A 15,970-nucleotide genomic window follows, 5' to 3' on the forward strand; every position below is an offset into this window, starting at 1 on the left:
AACTGTTCTGTGGTCAGACGAATCGAAAGTTGAAATTCTTTTTGGAAACCATGGGCACTGCGTCCTCTAAACTAAAGAGGACTAAAGAGGAGAGCATCAAATTAAAAATTACTGTACCTTATTTTTGTTCCTTAAAATGGTACACTTACTCAGTTGAAATATTTGATACGTTTTCTATGTTCTAGTGAGAATAACACATGGGTTTATGGGATTTGCAAATCATTGCATTCTGTGTTTATTGACATTTATTTACATTTTACACAGCGTCCCAACTTTTTTAGAATCGGGGTTGTATTAGCATCTCAAGTATATAAAATACAAACAGCGTTGGGCTTTTAAGGCTGCCTATAACCTCTAAGCCTTTTTCCTTTGCACATGTACTCTTTCCTTAATGATTGTAAAACTAAACAGAACAGACAGTTACAATAGCACAGGTGAAGTTTTCCACAGACACAAAATATAATACCCCGCATTGCACATGACAATACTGTCAATAACGTGAGGTCGTACAGCATAAGAAATGATTGGACTGATTATTATTTGACAGTATTCTTTATTCATCTCGTGACATAAGCAAACAAACCAGATTAAGGCCTAGGTTTCAAACATCAGACACAATAAAAAGGAGCAGTTTTTATACACATTGCATTTGACAGTTTTCGGTGGATTAACACGGTTTGCTTAGTTATCGACCTGCACTAAAGTAAAATTTACTTACTGCTACTCTGTATTACAAGCTACAACCTAAGCAAAGCTCTTCTGCGCTATTATTTTTACATGGGGGTACTGAGAACATTTCTGCTTCCAATGCAGTAATATTAAATTGGGGCTGCCTTAACTATATTTATTCTGTGCAAACACCTTCTCTTTTTTGTATGTAAAGACACACGTCTACCTATAAAACTTCAACTTAAGTTTTGACATAGGCCTTTCATAAACTTTCCACCAGAAAAGATTTACGCAATACCCACTGTACTTTAAAGCCCCTATGTAGGTACAAGTTCGAGCTAGCTGTACACTATATGACCAAAAGTTTATGGACAGCTGATCACTCTCGTATGTGCTTGTTGAAAATTCCATTTCAAAACCACTGGCACCGATATGGATTCGGCCTCCAGTCTTCTGGGAATGCTTTCCATCAGATTTTGGAATGTGGCTTTGGGGATTTGTGTCCATTCAGCCACAAGAGCATTAGTGAGTTTGGGTACTGCTGTGGGGTAAGAAGGTGCATCCCAGTTCCAACCTTGGCAAACCATGTCAAGCAGCGGCACTGTCATGATGGAACTTGCTCGTTGTTCCTTCATTCCAGTGAAAGGAAAATAGTAATGCTACTGCATACAAAGACATTCTAGACAGTTCTGTGACTCATCTTTGTGGCAAAAGTTTGGGGAAGGCCCACACATTGGCAAAACGGTCAGGTGTCCACATACTTTTGGCCATATAGTGTATATGTTAAATGTTAGCCATATCGCCCTTTCGAAGGGTTTATCCAAGCTGAGCTGCAATTACAACCATGTATAAACGATGTATAGCAATGTTATACGTACCTTTGTACTCAATGGCAAAGCCGGACATTCCAAGCGAGGCGTCACTGCGGAATGCCAAGAAGAGGCTATTCCCACTGCTCTCGATGCGCTCAGGAGCCTGACTTCCCTGAAGACTGCTAATCAGACGACCATTAGAGTCCTCACCCTCGTAGACGTGCAGAAAGTCATAGCTGGGCTCCATGTTGAAGCTGCACATTGAAATAGAGAGAAATACAGACCCGGACGATGACAGGCAACACCTTTGTCATTTGTTCATATGTATGTTTTCTGTTAAGACAATGATTACAGAGACAACTGTCAGGTATTTTAAGGCAATTTTCATCAGTATTGTCAGTATATACTGAAATGCTGATTATTATTATTACTATTATTATTATTATTATTATTACAGATGGTAAGAGATTAAACTGTTTAACAGCTTTTGTTCCTCTCATTAAGAGCTACCAGCCAAATTCTGTTACTAACTGTCTATTAAATTACTACAATGTCTGACAGTGATGCGTACATTGAACATATATTTCACAGAAATCTCAAGTCATAACATATATCTCGATAGAATAAGTAGAAGGCAAGAATGGTGGGCATGATTCGATTGCCCCAGGCATTAATGGATGCCCTTATACACAACAGCATAACACCAGCTTGCCCAGTGCCCATCCGCTGACCACAGTTTTCGCGGTATCCAGCCGGGAGCGAGCGTATTACCTTTTGAAAATTAGAGCAATGACAAAGTCTGGGTTGACTTTTATTCGCCAGTCACACTCCTTTCCTGGCGGGTAGGGCTGAGGATAGTTTGGTGATAGAATTACTCCAGCAGGTCCTGTCACATTGCCTCCACAGGTAGCTATCACAACAAGGAGAGTGAAAATTCGAGCTTTAATGTGAGGCTTCAAGGGACACGCACGCACGCGCACGTACACGCACGTATAAACACACACACACACACACACACAGAAGATGAGCAATGTTTGTGGAATTGATTATGCACCGATTGCTCTAGGTTCATTATCCAGTGGATAATAACACTAAGTAACAGGTGAAGGACTCTCAGGATAATAAAAAAAAAAAGCGCAACAATCGATAAAACCAGGTGCTGTGACTTATCAAGAGGACTTACAGTAATGACGCTTGATACAATTATCACAAAGGATATGTAAATGCCACTTCAAGATCTTGAAAGTAATAATTAAATGCATCAAATGCAGTGACCCAAGCAATACCTGCAGGCTGTGAGTCACTACAGATAAAAACAACCCTGATGACAAGGGTTCAAATTTCTTAAGCTGTCTGAGAAGCACTCCGCCTCACAAGTAGTTAGACATTTCAATGCAGTAACACGGCAACCGCATTTTAATAAACGGATTCTGTGCTGTATGCATCTTCTCAAAGTATGCTACACAATAGTCCTCAACCCACCCAACAGCACCAAACAATTATTGTAAAGTGAGCAGGCAACACACTGTAATTTAGAAAACAATAAACTAGCTAGCAGCATGACTGCACTGAAGCTGTGCACACAGGGATATTACATCTGTTTTAAAATTCCTACAAAGCGGTCCAGATGCAAGGGGAAACAATTTGTGACATCAAAGGCCACCTATTTTCGGCAATATTCGTGAACAGCCGGAGAGGAAATGGAGATAATGGAAATCATTCACTGAACTTACCTATGCATGTCGGGGGGTCGGGCTGCCAGAAGAAGCGATTGTTGAGCTGAACGCAGGTAATCTCAGACACTCCCTGAACCTGGTAGCCAGGATCACACTGAAAGGAAATTGTATCACCTGGCTCTCTGCTGTCCCCGTAGCGAGTGCCGTTTTGGGGGATGCCTGGGTCGTTGCAGGTGGTGGCTGTTGTAGCTGAGGTAATAAAGATACATTTTGATGATCAGTGTGGTGCACTTCAGAGAAAGACAACTAGAGTGGCAGACTGAAACAAAGTTTCTCATTCATGGCAAGAGAGCCTCTCTCCATTCTAAATGTGCAATTATTTGGGTCTCCCAGCACAGCGTCCATATGATCTCTGCTGCATTTCTAAAGAGAAGCAAACCTCCCACCTCCCCATCTCTCCAACTATGTCATATTTTTTTTTGGCACGGTGTTTGTTCTAAAACGAGCGGAAAGAAACTACAGAGAGAATTTCAGATCGTGCAAACCACAAGAGTGATGAAACCGGGGGAGAGAAAGCAGGAGAATGGAGCTAAGAGAGAGTAGGAGTTGCTCACTGGAGAACTGGATGGAGAAACCGGATTTGCTGATGAAGTAGTCGCTGTCGAACTGGAGCGTGAGGATGTTGAAGGTGCTGTGCGTGTCCTCGGGTAAGAGCGAGCCGCTCCACTCTTTCAGCAGGATGCCATTCTCGGCTGGGCCGTCCCACACTTTCAGGATGTCATGGTCCACTTCCGTGTCGAAGACGATGAAGTGGAGGCTGCACACATCGAACACACAAGTTTCAGAACAAGAGTGTCTGATCAGCCTGATGAAGAGCTGATCTTAGATTTAGTTAGCTATGCCCAGTTATATATAACCAACTGAATGATAGTTTTGATGAATTCTGCCGAGCAATAATACCATAGAATAGTGCTTCTAATAGTGTTCCTAATTATGCTTCAGAAAAAGAAGTGTATCATCTCTATCTGTAATCTTTCTAACTTATATATATATATATATATATATATATATATATATATATATATATAATATATAATATATATACATACACACACACACACACACACACACACACACACACACACACACACAGTATCTCACAAAAGTGAGTACACCCCTCACATTTTTGTAAATATTTGATTATATCTTTTCATGTGACAACACTGAAGAAATGACACTTTGCTACAATGTAAAGTAGTGAGTGTACAGCTTGTGTAACAGTGTAAATTTACTGTCCCCTCAAAATAACTCAACACACAGCCATTGATGTCTAAACCGATGGAAACAAAAGTGAGTACACCCCTAAGTGAAAATGTCCATATTGGGCCCAATTAGCCGTTTTCCCTCCCCGGTATCATGTGACTTGTTAGTGTTGCAAGATCTCAGGTTTGAATGGGGAGCAGGTCTGTTAAATTTGGTGTCATCGCTCTCACACTCCCTCATACTGGTCACTGGAAGTTCAACATGGCACCTCATGGCAAAGAACTCTCTGAGGATCTGAAAAAAAGAATTGTTGCTCTACATAAAGATGGCCTAGGCTATAAGAAGATTGCCAAGACCCCGACACTGAGCTGCAGCAGGGTGGCCAAGACCATACACCGGTTTAACAGGACAGGTTCCACTCAGAACAGGCCTCGCCATGGTCGACCAAAGAAGTTGAGTGCACGTGCTCAGCGTCATCTCCAGAGGTTGTCTTTGGGAAATAGATGTATGAGTGCTGCCAGCATTGCTGCAGAGGTTGAAGGGGTGGGGGGTCAGCCTGTCAGTGCTCAGACCATTTGCCGCACACTGCATCTTGCAAATTGCACACTGCAATTTCGACATTTTCACTTAGGGGTGTACTCACTTTTGTGAGATACTGTGTGTGTGTGTGTGTGTGTGTGTGTGTGTGTGTGTGTGTGTGTGTGTGTGTGTGTGTATATATATATATATATATATATATATATATATATATATATATATAAGATGTTATATATTACAGGATCCAGGACAAGCCTTGGTTATAAGTTTTTACTTCCAACATTTTTCCACATCAAAAACTAAATGGAAACTAAATGTAGGTAGGCACTAAAATTGTGTCACGTTGTCACTCACTACTGTGAATGTAAGGTTGGACATTTCGACCAGATTGTGTAAATGAGATACAGATTTAGTTACTCAGACTGCAAGAGCAGACCTGAACATGATAATTTATAACTTACACTCAGCTCTGTAAGATTAAACACACAAGTTGACTTCATCCAGGATGTTTCACTGTATTATAGAAAATCCAATTATTTATATGTTCTGGGCCTTGGTTCATAGCATTAACTCAAGTTGAGTTACAGTGATACCTGCTCTCCGTCTATTCTTTTTTCTTTTTTTTTACTTTTATGAGCTTGCATACGACCGTATGAATATCCCTCGGCTATCCAATTTCATTCCGCAAATCGCAGCTCTGATTATTTAGATCAAACAGGGCCAGGGTTTATTCTCACATCAACTACACTAATGTTGGCGGAATGAAAACACAGCCAACAAACCATTCATCAGCAGTAGTCACAACAACACTAACTGGTCCTTAGGGAGGTGTGGGTGGACTTTTTTGTACTTTGTTCGCAGTCACGTGATCACACTCAGAGAGGCCTGCATTACAAGATCACCTTAGAAGATTCCCAATGTGGAAAGGACTGAAACGTTTGCAAATCGCCACTTTGCTACAATTGCTTCTTTTAAATTGAATCAATGTTGTGCTCTTTTTCAAACGTCTAATTGGATTATCTTTGCTTGTATTCAGTGTTCTGTGCCCCCCCCCAACCCCCACCCCCCCGACTCTTAAGATAATGGACTTGAAAGAACAGATGCCAGTCGGCAATAGGCATCTTAGCAGGGTACAAATGCAATCACCATGCCATGTTATGAGCTGCGTGGGAATTACATTGGAATTAACAAGGGTGCCGTAAAAAATGCACATCCTCCTTGCAAGAGAGTAATTCATGGCACACGGATGTGAACTGCTTTACCTGATGGTTTTCCCTGTATCAGCCTCAATGGACCAGGTGCAGTGAAGGTTGTTGTCATACGGCACAGGGTAGCCAGGAGATAGGATGCGGCCAGATGTGGCACCACTGATGTGTCCTCCACATTCCGCTAGAGAAGGGTAAAAAAAAAGAACCATTTCTGCAAATGAACTGCTCCCCCCCCCCCAACAGATTCCACGTGACAAACTATTGGTCCTTAATCCCCTAATCCCTGTCTTCTGAACCCCCATGTTCTGTGTTGTTGTTTTATATCTCCTCTTAAAACATGCAATCCTTGTGAGGCATTGAGAATTTACTTGCTGGGTTCAATCAGGGGTGGTAAACCAATTAACCGAACACAAACACGAACGTATGCAGGTCTCCAAAGCCGAGACTACAAATCACTGAGATGAACCATTCTGGAACGCATCAAATGACTAGATAATATAATTACCTGAATATCTACATTCAATTCATTACGCTTTTATGATGTGTCTGTTGATCCTGGTAACATATTACATGTAAATGGTTCTACCTAGCACCCTCCAGTTTGTTCCTCTGGGGGCGTGCTTAAATGTTCTATGTAGACATCTACATCAGAAATTTTATTTTTTTTTTCCTTTAAGGAATCTAAGAGCCCCTAAATCTCCAAGGAATCCTTGAAGAACTCTTGTTTTCCCTAAGAGTGTACATCACAATCTCTCCCGGAAGTGAAGGGAAAGGAAACGAACTACCCTTACTATGGTGACTAATTCAGACAAAGGAACACAATGACCGCTCTGGGCGATACCATCTATTTTCCATGCCAAGCACCTGCAGTATATCTCATTCAAGCCATTTTAATTAGGGAACTGGGATTAGGGCAATGTGGAATAATGCCATGTATCTCTTTTCACTTGTTCAACGACTGCTGGGCTGGTTTAAGGTAGCACTTGTAGAAGATTGTTGATTCTGATAGCTTTCCCAGCTACATTTTTTTTTCTGGTCCACCCAATTGCATTCAATAGTCTCTCACGGATGCACACTATATATCAAAACAAAGAGTAAACAAGACATTTAGCCTTTACAACGTTTTGTACACGGATCTATTTGCGTTTCCAAAATCAAGAAAAAGTACAAAAAGTCCTGAGCTGAGCGTAGGTTATACCACAGTGGAGTTAAGAATCATCCCATTATAGCATACTGTATATAAATGTTTTATACTTTAAGAGCTAATATTTTCCTTCATCTGGAAATGTAACATTCAGGACAGGAGACACTGTGTTCAAGCAGCTCATAAATGACCCATGATCTTTAACAAATAGTCCATTCGTAGATCAGTTAATGCATGCAGTAAATCTTACATAGAACCATTACAAAATAGCTATTTACATTTATTCATTTAGCAGATGCTTTTATCCAAAGCGACTTACAAATGAGAAAATACAAGCAAAGCGATATATATCAAGCGGAGAACAATACAAGTAGTGCTACTATACAAGATCTATTAATTGAGTTCTAGAAGAAGCAAAGTGTTCAGAGTAGAGGTGTAAGTGCCAGAGTAAGATTTTTTTTTGTTTTGTTTTTAGGGGTTGGTTAGGTGTTCACGGAAGAGTTGGTTCTTTAGCTGTTTCTTGAAGATAGTGACCGATTCTGTCTGGTTTGAGGTTGGAAGTTCATTCCACCACTGAGGGACGGATAGTGTGAAGGTTCTGGAAAGGGACCTGAGTAGGCACTACTAAGTGTTGGTCGTTGATCGATCGCAGATTGCGTGAAGGAATGTAAACCTCAAGGAGAGTGTTGAGGTAGGGGGTGCTGTTCCAGACAAGGTCTTGTACGTTAGCATCAAGGCCTTGAATTTGATATGGGCGGCTACAGGAAGCCAGTGGAGGGAGATGAAGAGGGGTGTGAGATGGGTTCTTTTTGGGATGGTTGAAGATGAGGCGTGCTGCTGCATTCTCAATCATCTGAAGGGGTTTGATGGAGCTGGCTGGGAGGCCCGAAAGTAGTGCATTGCAATAGTCAAGTTTTGATATGACAAGAGCCTGGACTAGTAATTGTGTAGTGTTCGGTGAGATGGGGTCTGATTTGTCCACCAAAAGACTAATGATCGTGATCGAATGATTTTGACAATAGACATGACAAATCAACTCAACGTTAATCTCTATATAGATTTAGATCCCTAATGAGTAAGCTACAGGCAACAGAGGCAAGAAACTATAAGTGGAAACAGACTCAAAAGGGATACCATTACAGCATCCAGTCATATAGTGAGAAGGACTAGTGTGTAAGAAAGGATATTCAATATGAGCAGATTGTTAATAAGCGTCCTGAGATGAACACAGGACAGTCTATGATTACATCAGCAGTTTTTAGAAGGGACTAGACTTTCCCCTCCACACCAGCAGAGGTCGCACTTACCGGAATACTGTACTCGCTCAACCCAGACCAGTCACTCAGAGATCACAAGAGTCTTGCCTTTCTGTGTGATTGCGCATGTTCCAATCTTTCTTTGTTCTGATTGTATAATGTGTTTGAGCCCTCGCCTTGTCTCTGGATCGCCTTTGTACGTTTTGGATTCTGGACGGGGTTTCTGCCCTGTCTTCCCTGGAGCTAAAACGTTTTTCACTCACGAAAAAATCCTATGTGGGACTTGTTTGCAAAATAGGAACCAAAATGGGTGAAAAGTTGTACTGTGTTTAGGGCCAAGGGAGGGATTTACAGCCATGGCCTTCTATGAACGGACTGGCATGCCTTCATAGGACGGATTACCGTCTCACACCCAGTGTTCCCAGGAAAGACTCCACAGCAACCTTGACCAGGATAATGTGTTTATTGAAGATGAAAGAGTGAATATAATTATAACTTATAAAGTTTTAGCACCATAAAGGTATTGTTATGGTAAGGTACAGCTGTAAGAGTCTTTTTTTTTATGACTTCACTAAAATAATACTGCAACGAGGAGAACTATAAATTTGCATGAGATCTGGTTGCCACATGGTCTCAATTCATTAAAATGTTTATGAGACAACAGTTCAGGTTATGGTTAGTAGCAGAATTAATAGTCATGGTTTATTTACAAATTTCTTGATATAAAATGCAACAAAACTATTCATGCTTGTTTTCCACCCCCACACATGATGAGATGCTGCAGTGATCTCACCGAAGCACGACGGCAGTGGTTTGTCCCAAACACGTCTGTCTCCGCTCAGGCACGTCAGTGTGCTGCTGCCATGCAGTGTGTAACCAGGATTACAGCTGTACAGCACAAACGTGTTGGCAAAATGGCCATCATCCTGGATCTTGTAGCCATAGTTAGGAGTGCCTGGCTCTTCACATTTCACAAGGTCAAAACCTGGCAAAAGGGGACAGTATAAGAAAAAAAAAAGCTTATTAAAATTAAACGAAGGCCGGCCGAGGCTAGATTTTGCTGAATCACAGTCTGCTGATCGGATATTCAAGGAGTCATTCACATCACCGTAGCAACCAGAATAAAACAGTGCTTTTTTTTTTTTTTTTTTAAACAGGATCTGTGATACACAATACGAGGACCTGTGAAATAGTATCCACATACATGGTATTTAAAGAGAATGAAAACCTTGAGAGTTCAATAGCAAACTAAACAATGGCATTGGAAAGAAATAGAAATACTTAATCTGAACAGCTCAAGACTCGTTGCTTGACTGATATAAATATAGACCCAGAAATACCTCAGTGATGTTGATAAATGACAATGAGGTTAACTACTAGTTTATAAATCAGAAGTTAGGTTACAGGGACATTGGAAACTCAGTGGGTAAAGATCTGGGCTACCTATCAGAAGGTTGATAAATTCAACCCCTGGTACCTGAACTGCCAAGCTACGACTGCTGGGCGCACTCTGCTCCAGGGGTGACCTTACAATTCAATTCAATTCAATTCAATTTTATTTGTATAGCGCTTTTTACAATAGACATTGTCTCAAAGCAGCTTTACAGAAATATCAACACGGTATACAGATATTAAAGGTGTGAATTTATCCCAACTGAGCAAGCCACTGAGTGGCGACGGTGGCAAGGAAAAACTCCCTAAGATGTTTTAAGAGGAAGAAACCTTGAGAGGAACCCGACTCAGAAGGGAACCCATCCTCATCTGGGTAATCTGGGTAATCTGGGTAACTTTACAATCTGACCTCAGCGTCTCAACAGGCTTCAATATGGAAACAAAAGAATTTCACTTTACGTGTATATGTGACAATGTTTGTCTACTATAACTCTTTTGTCTGGAGTCTATTATCTAGTTAATATATAAAAGGTCTCCATGGAATGGCATGAGAGCTGTGACGCATGTAAACATATTTCCTTTTGAAACAGGAAGTCAGTGACGGTGTGTTGTAGTGCTCGACTGACTTACACAACAGCTAGTAGTGTTTGAGATACTCCCACGTCAAATCTAAGTACACGTGATAGTTTAACGAGAGCCAGTTTCAACTATGGAGGTTTTCTCACCACCGCCTTCATCCACACCTGTCCATTTTAATGTTGATAAGATCTTAGAAGACAAGATGCTGTATGTTTTTGGAGTTATGGCATACACGTTTGAGCTGACACGTCTGATTGGAAGGCTTATAATTCCTATAAAATATTATGCTACTTGATACAATAATATTACTCGCTCTTACTAAAGATGAAACACAGACAGTGTATAAAGATGGAATCACGTTTTTGATCAGTCTGAGGTTGCAAGACATTCCATCACTGAGTCGTCCCAGTTGATAAAAAAAACTCCTCCGAAACGTGACTGTCACATAACCACTTCCACCCTCTAACGGAATAAACTCCAACCATTTATTCTCCAGCAAGGGAGGGCAGGAAATGGGAATAGTATGCGAGAACATGCAGAGTCAAAAAGCAACAATGAGTTATGTTTGTTTCTATCAAGCTGCTACTGCAGAACAAGACATGTCCCTGGGGGAGGGACATATTCAGTCAAGGGAAACCATGATACTACCACCAGCATGTTTCACATATGGGATAAGGTTCTTGTGCTGGAATGCAGTGTTTTCCTTTCTCCAAACATAACCCTTCTCATTTAAACCAAAAAGTTTTATTTTGGTCATATCTATCCACAAAACATTTTTCCAATAGCCTTCTGGCTTGTCCACGTGATCTTTGGCAAACTGCAGAAGTGCAGCAATGTTCTTTTTGGAGAGCAGTGGCTTTCACCATGCACACTACTGCTGTTCAGTGTTCTCCTGATGGTGGAGTCATGAACATTACAATGTCAGAGAGGCCTTTAGTTGCGTAGAAGTTTCCCTGGGTTCCTTTCTGTCCTCGCGGACTACCCAAGAGGTTTCCTCAATAAATTAATGACCAGGTATAATATTTTTGTTTAATAGGGTTCTCTGCGTCTACTTTTACGACTTGTGAGAAAATCTGATGATGTTTTAAATCATATATTTATGCAGATAAATGCAGAAAATTCTAAAGGGGTCGCAAACTTTCAAGCACCACTGTATTATCATACTGGTGTTCCTGACACTAAGGGACAGGTAAAAAAACACTCTGAAACACAGATTTTGATTTCACGTGCACTTTATCTAGCACTATTTACTGCACAAATTAACACGAACAAACCACGATCTTAAGCATTACTTAAACCATAAGGAATTTAACAAACCCGGTTAACACATGTATTCACTGACATTTGTTTGAATGTTAAACAAATACACCTGAAGTAACTAATGTTTATTCAATCTATGAAAAAAATCCATAACTTACTGAACTCTGCTCTCCAGATACCTAGACATATTGGAAACTGATATTCAGCCTCACTTCTAATTTTTGCCAGTTAAAAACCATAAATATTGGTTCATAATAGTCATCGTGGGCTTAATTTTTACTAACTGATGGGATAAATATTGGTTTGTGCAGCTGCTGAATGCTTTACTTATTTGGATTATTATAGTGGATGGTGTATTAATGCTGCAGTTCATTGTTTTTTTCATACTGACTAATGTATTAAATAATGTATCTTCAGGGGGCCTTAATGTAAAGTGTTAATTGGTTCACTACCAGTCAAGATGAGATGTGTCTGGAATAATGAGCTTCTCTGCACACTCACTTCACAGTTCCATACTTGCTGATAATATTTAATGTGCATAACTGACAGCTCCTTTCATTCCCTTTTAATACCCATTCACAGGGATATTGTTCTGCACACACATTTTGCACGTGGTCACTCTCTCTATTAAATTAAAAAGAAATGTTACTTTTTTCCCTTCCTACCCATGTCAGTGAACCAAAATGGCAAAAAAAAGATAAACAAACCTGTACTTTCAAAATCAACCCACAGTACGGAGAGACTGATTTTTGCTTAACAATGATGTAAAGGTTGTTCCATAAAATAGCACCTGCCCACCACAGTTGCCATTGCAGCCCTGAGCAGGCCATTTTGAATTAATATTGGTACAACATATGCTCGAGTGAAAGATCATCTTTTATCTGTTCATTTGCCCTGTAGATGTGGAAAGTGTTTTATCTCCCATGTTCTAACTGCATGCTAAAGCACTTTCATGGGTCTCGTAAAAGCAGATGACCTGGAACAGAGCATGTGTTCAACTATTCCACTGCTCCACAGCACACTGTGGAAATCCAGACAAGATCTGGATGACCAAGAAAAATCTCAGATAGAGCGACTCATATGCTGGGCAGAAAGGCTACGCAAACACACCACATGATACTACGGTGACACAGGAGTAGTGGTACAGAATTCTACTTTGCAGCACTGCATGGGCAAACATCATCTGCATGGAAGAGTCATCAGAAGGAAACCTTACTTGCGCCCTCAGCACAAATGTGAATGTCTTACAATCACCAAATCACTGTTTGGGGCAGCATTTGATGAAAGGAACACCTTGCCAACTGTTAAGCATGGGGGTGGATCTACTATCCATTATACATTGCACAGGTCGGTTGGAAGAAGGGATTCCAGTAAATATCAACAAATTCAGAAAGCAAATGTAACACTCAGTCAAGAAACTGGAGCTAAGAAAACTTGCCTTCCCCAACAGGATAAATGATCTAAAACATCCCTTAAAACAAACGATTGAACTACTTCACAAGACGCAAGCTAAAGCTTTTCGATTGGCCCTCACAGTCCCCTGACTTGAACATCATTGTTGAATGATCATCATTGAACATCAACATCAAAATATACAGGAAGAAACATGTTGTCCATGCAAGACAGCCTAAGAATATCTCCGAACTAGAAGCGTTCTGCAAGGAAGAGTGGGTGAACATTCATTCAACAAGAATTGAAAGACTCCTAGCTGGCTATGATTTGCAGGCCGTGATTTCTGCCAAGGGAGGTGTTACAAAGTATACTAAGTTACTTAGTATGGTTTACAAACCCCCCCCCCCCCCTTTTAAGTTCATCTGTGCATTAATATTTTAAGAAAAAGTCCATTTAAAAATAGTTTACTTCAGAGATTGTGTTTACTTCACTTTAGTTCAAAAATCAACAAAATATATGTTTTGGCCAAGGGCCAAATTCTTGCATACAACCATATGGTGAAGATATCTGTATGTAGATGCTTATATAACACTTATGTTAGGAGTCTCCAGTGTCAGTGCTTTTCCACCACGGGAACGTCTTTGCTCTTTCTGGTTGTTTCTCAGTAAAATGTTTTTTTTTTTTTTTTTCTGTCTTATTAACTTCAACAGAGAGAGAGGGGAAAAAAAAAGAGAGACTAGAACTAACTTTTCTTGAAAATGTTCCACAACATTAAAGTATAAATGATTAAAATGTGTCATGTATTAATCAAGCAGTTGTTGGCACCTCACTCTGGTACAAGAGGAATAAAATACTTCAGAACATGCTGTTATATCACACTACCCAGTCATGCATTCTTTTCCTATAAAAGCACACCCTGAAGTGTTTTACTCACTCTGTAATAGCAGTAACTGTAAATTCCCATAAGTGAATGATTCATTTTAATGACTAAATCGATCAATAAGTGTAGCTCAACAGTATAATAAGTAAATATTGCAGCTTTTATGACAAACAAGCATAAAGTCTTGAGGAAGATCTGTTTAACTTCCTACAGTGTCTAAACAAGTGCATGCTGATAAAGACACAGATACTGGGAAATTACTCACTCGTGTATATCAGTTTGAAGCCTTTGCTGGTTCCCGTCCCATTACTATTGAACTCAACCCACAGATGGTTGGAGGTACTGTTGACGATGATGTTGGACATTTCATTTCGTGTAAAATTGCCAAGCAGTCTTGATGAACTGTCTTGACCATCATAAATCTGTAAACAAAAAGAGAGACACATGAGAAACATGGACACACTGGATCCCCCCCCCCCTTTATTTATTTTTTTGTTCTCTGCCAATAACGTGCTTTTTTTCCTTCTTTTTTTTTTTGCTTTTCAAAATTTCCACAAATAAAATGCTGGAATTTGAAATGTGTGTGTTGACGTCTGTAATTGTTTTAGGATATTACAAGCACACTGAGACAGTAGGCTCCATGTAGGAGAAGACAGCAGCAACATGGCAGGAAATATTAAAGGTCATAAATCAATGTCAAGCCACGTTTTTCTCCATTTTCTGCCACAGGAGACACGATTTTAACCCCTGCCGGACTACGTCATGCGACTCGAGCGCTGTATTTGTAAAGTGAGCTGCCAGAATGTGTCGGAATTCAATTCTCTGCCTGGATGGAAAGATAGAAAGATATTTCTAGCGCAGATCTTTCCATCCAATCAGCAAAAACACTTGCAGAGTTATTCATGCAACCCAAATTAACCGGAGAATCATTTGAACAAAATGGGGTTTGTCACAATGATAAGTATTGTATCAAATGCAATGGGAACGGAGATAATAAGGCTATAATGTCTTTACAGAAATAGTTTGTAGGATTCACCAAAATACCACAGGCAGAAGACCATAATAAAGATTGGAGTGCATCTGAATGCGACAAAAACTGCAGCTTATATGCTTGCACCGTGGCTTAATTAGTGGCCATAGTGCTCTACAGGGAGCGCCGTTCTCATCGGAAGCTACGTGCGCCTTGAGCGCTGTATCTTAAATGAATCTATGAATAGTTAATGTCTTCACTTAGTCACATGTATGGCTGTCTTGTGGATTACAAGCCCGTCCGTGTTAGCTGCGCGGCAAATAGCAGAGGATGACGCAACGGTGAAACATAAACGAGTGCTGAAAATAAAGTCTCGCACAAAGGCTTCTCAATTGGTGGACTTATTCCATTATGTCCTCTTTAACCCTCATTTCTTGTCATCTTTTAGCAGAGCTGTGTTGTTAAATCTCACCCCTGCCTGCTCCGACAGATTATTATTATTTTTATCTTTTTTGCACCTACCCGCAATATTTTCTAACGAATTTAAACAATTGAGTAATTTAAACCACCATGACCCTGACCAGAATAAAGCATTTCCTGAAGATGAATTAAGGAAAGCAGTAAATGTCTGGTGCAGTGCCACAAAAGCAGTTTTTATGCTCACATATCAGTGAATATGGCTGTTAATTCCCAGTGCATGCCTCTACCTTGTAGGCACTGTATTCATTTTCATGCAGTAACAATATAAATAATATTTATGCAAAACAAAATCCCGCCCCATTACGCACAAATTCAAAGTGATTGAAAATCAACTTTAAATAAAAATGCAAGTTCCAGTCATCTTGTCTTACTTTTAATCCACTTCGCTACTCTCAAGTCAGAAGGACCTAATGTAAACCGAGGCAAGCATGGTGGAGCAAGCAGAACACACG

General features: G+C 40.3%; 1 protein-coding gene across 1 annotated transcript in view; it reads right to left on the reverse strand.

Annotated features, from left to right (window-relative positions):
• Window positions 1–15,970, reverse strand: part of LOC108262239 (CUB and Sushi multiple domains 1a) — a 291,201-nt gene that overhangs the window by 97,549 nt on the left and 177,682 nt on the right. Inside the window, exons 22-28 of the mRNA XM_053679448.1 lie at window positions 14,334–14,490; window positions 9,359–9,550; window positions 6,220–6,346; window positions 3,772–3,974; window positions 3,215–3,406; window positions 2,253–2,391; window positions 1,548–1,735 (exon numbers count right to left, since the gene is read on the reverse strand). Coding sequence (XP_053535423.1) covers window positions 1,548–1,735; window positions 2,253–2,391; window positions 3,215–3,406; window positions 3,772–3,974; window positions 6,220–6,346; window positions 9,359–9,550; window positions 14,334–14,490 — 1,198 coding nt within the window. The remainder of the gene's footprint in view (window positions 1–1,547; window positions 1,736–2,252; window positions 2,392–3,214; window positions 3,407–3,771; window positions 3,975–6,219; window positions 6,347–9,358; window positions 9,551–14,333; window positions 14,491–15,970) is intronic.

This window comes from Ictalurus punctatus, chromosome 3, assembly GCF_001660625.3.
Source record: "Ictalurus punctatus breed USDA103 chromosome 3, Coco_2.0, whole genome shotgun sequence".
Lineage (NCBI taxonomy): Eukaryota > Metazoa > Chordata > Actinopteri > Siluriformes > Ictaluridae > Ictalurus > Ictalurus punctatus.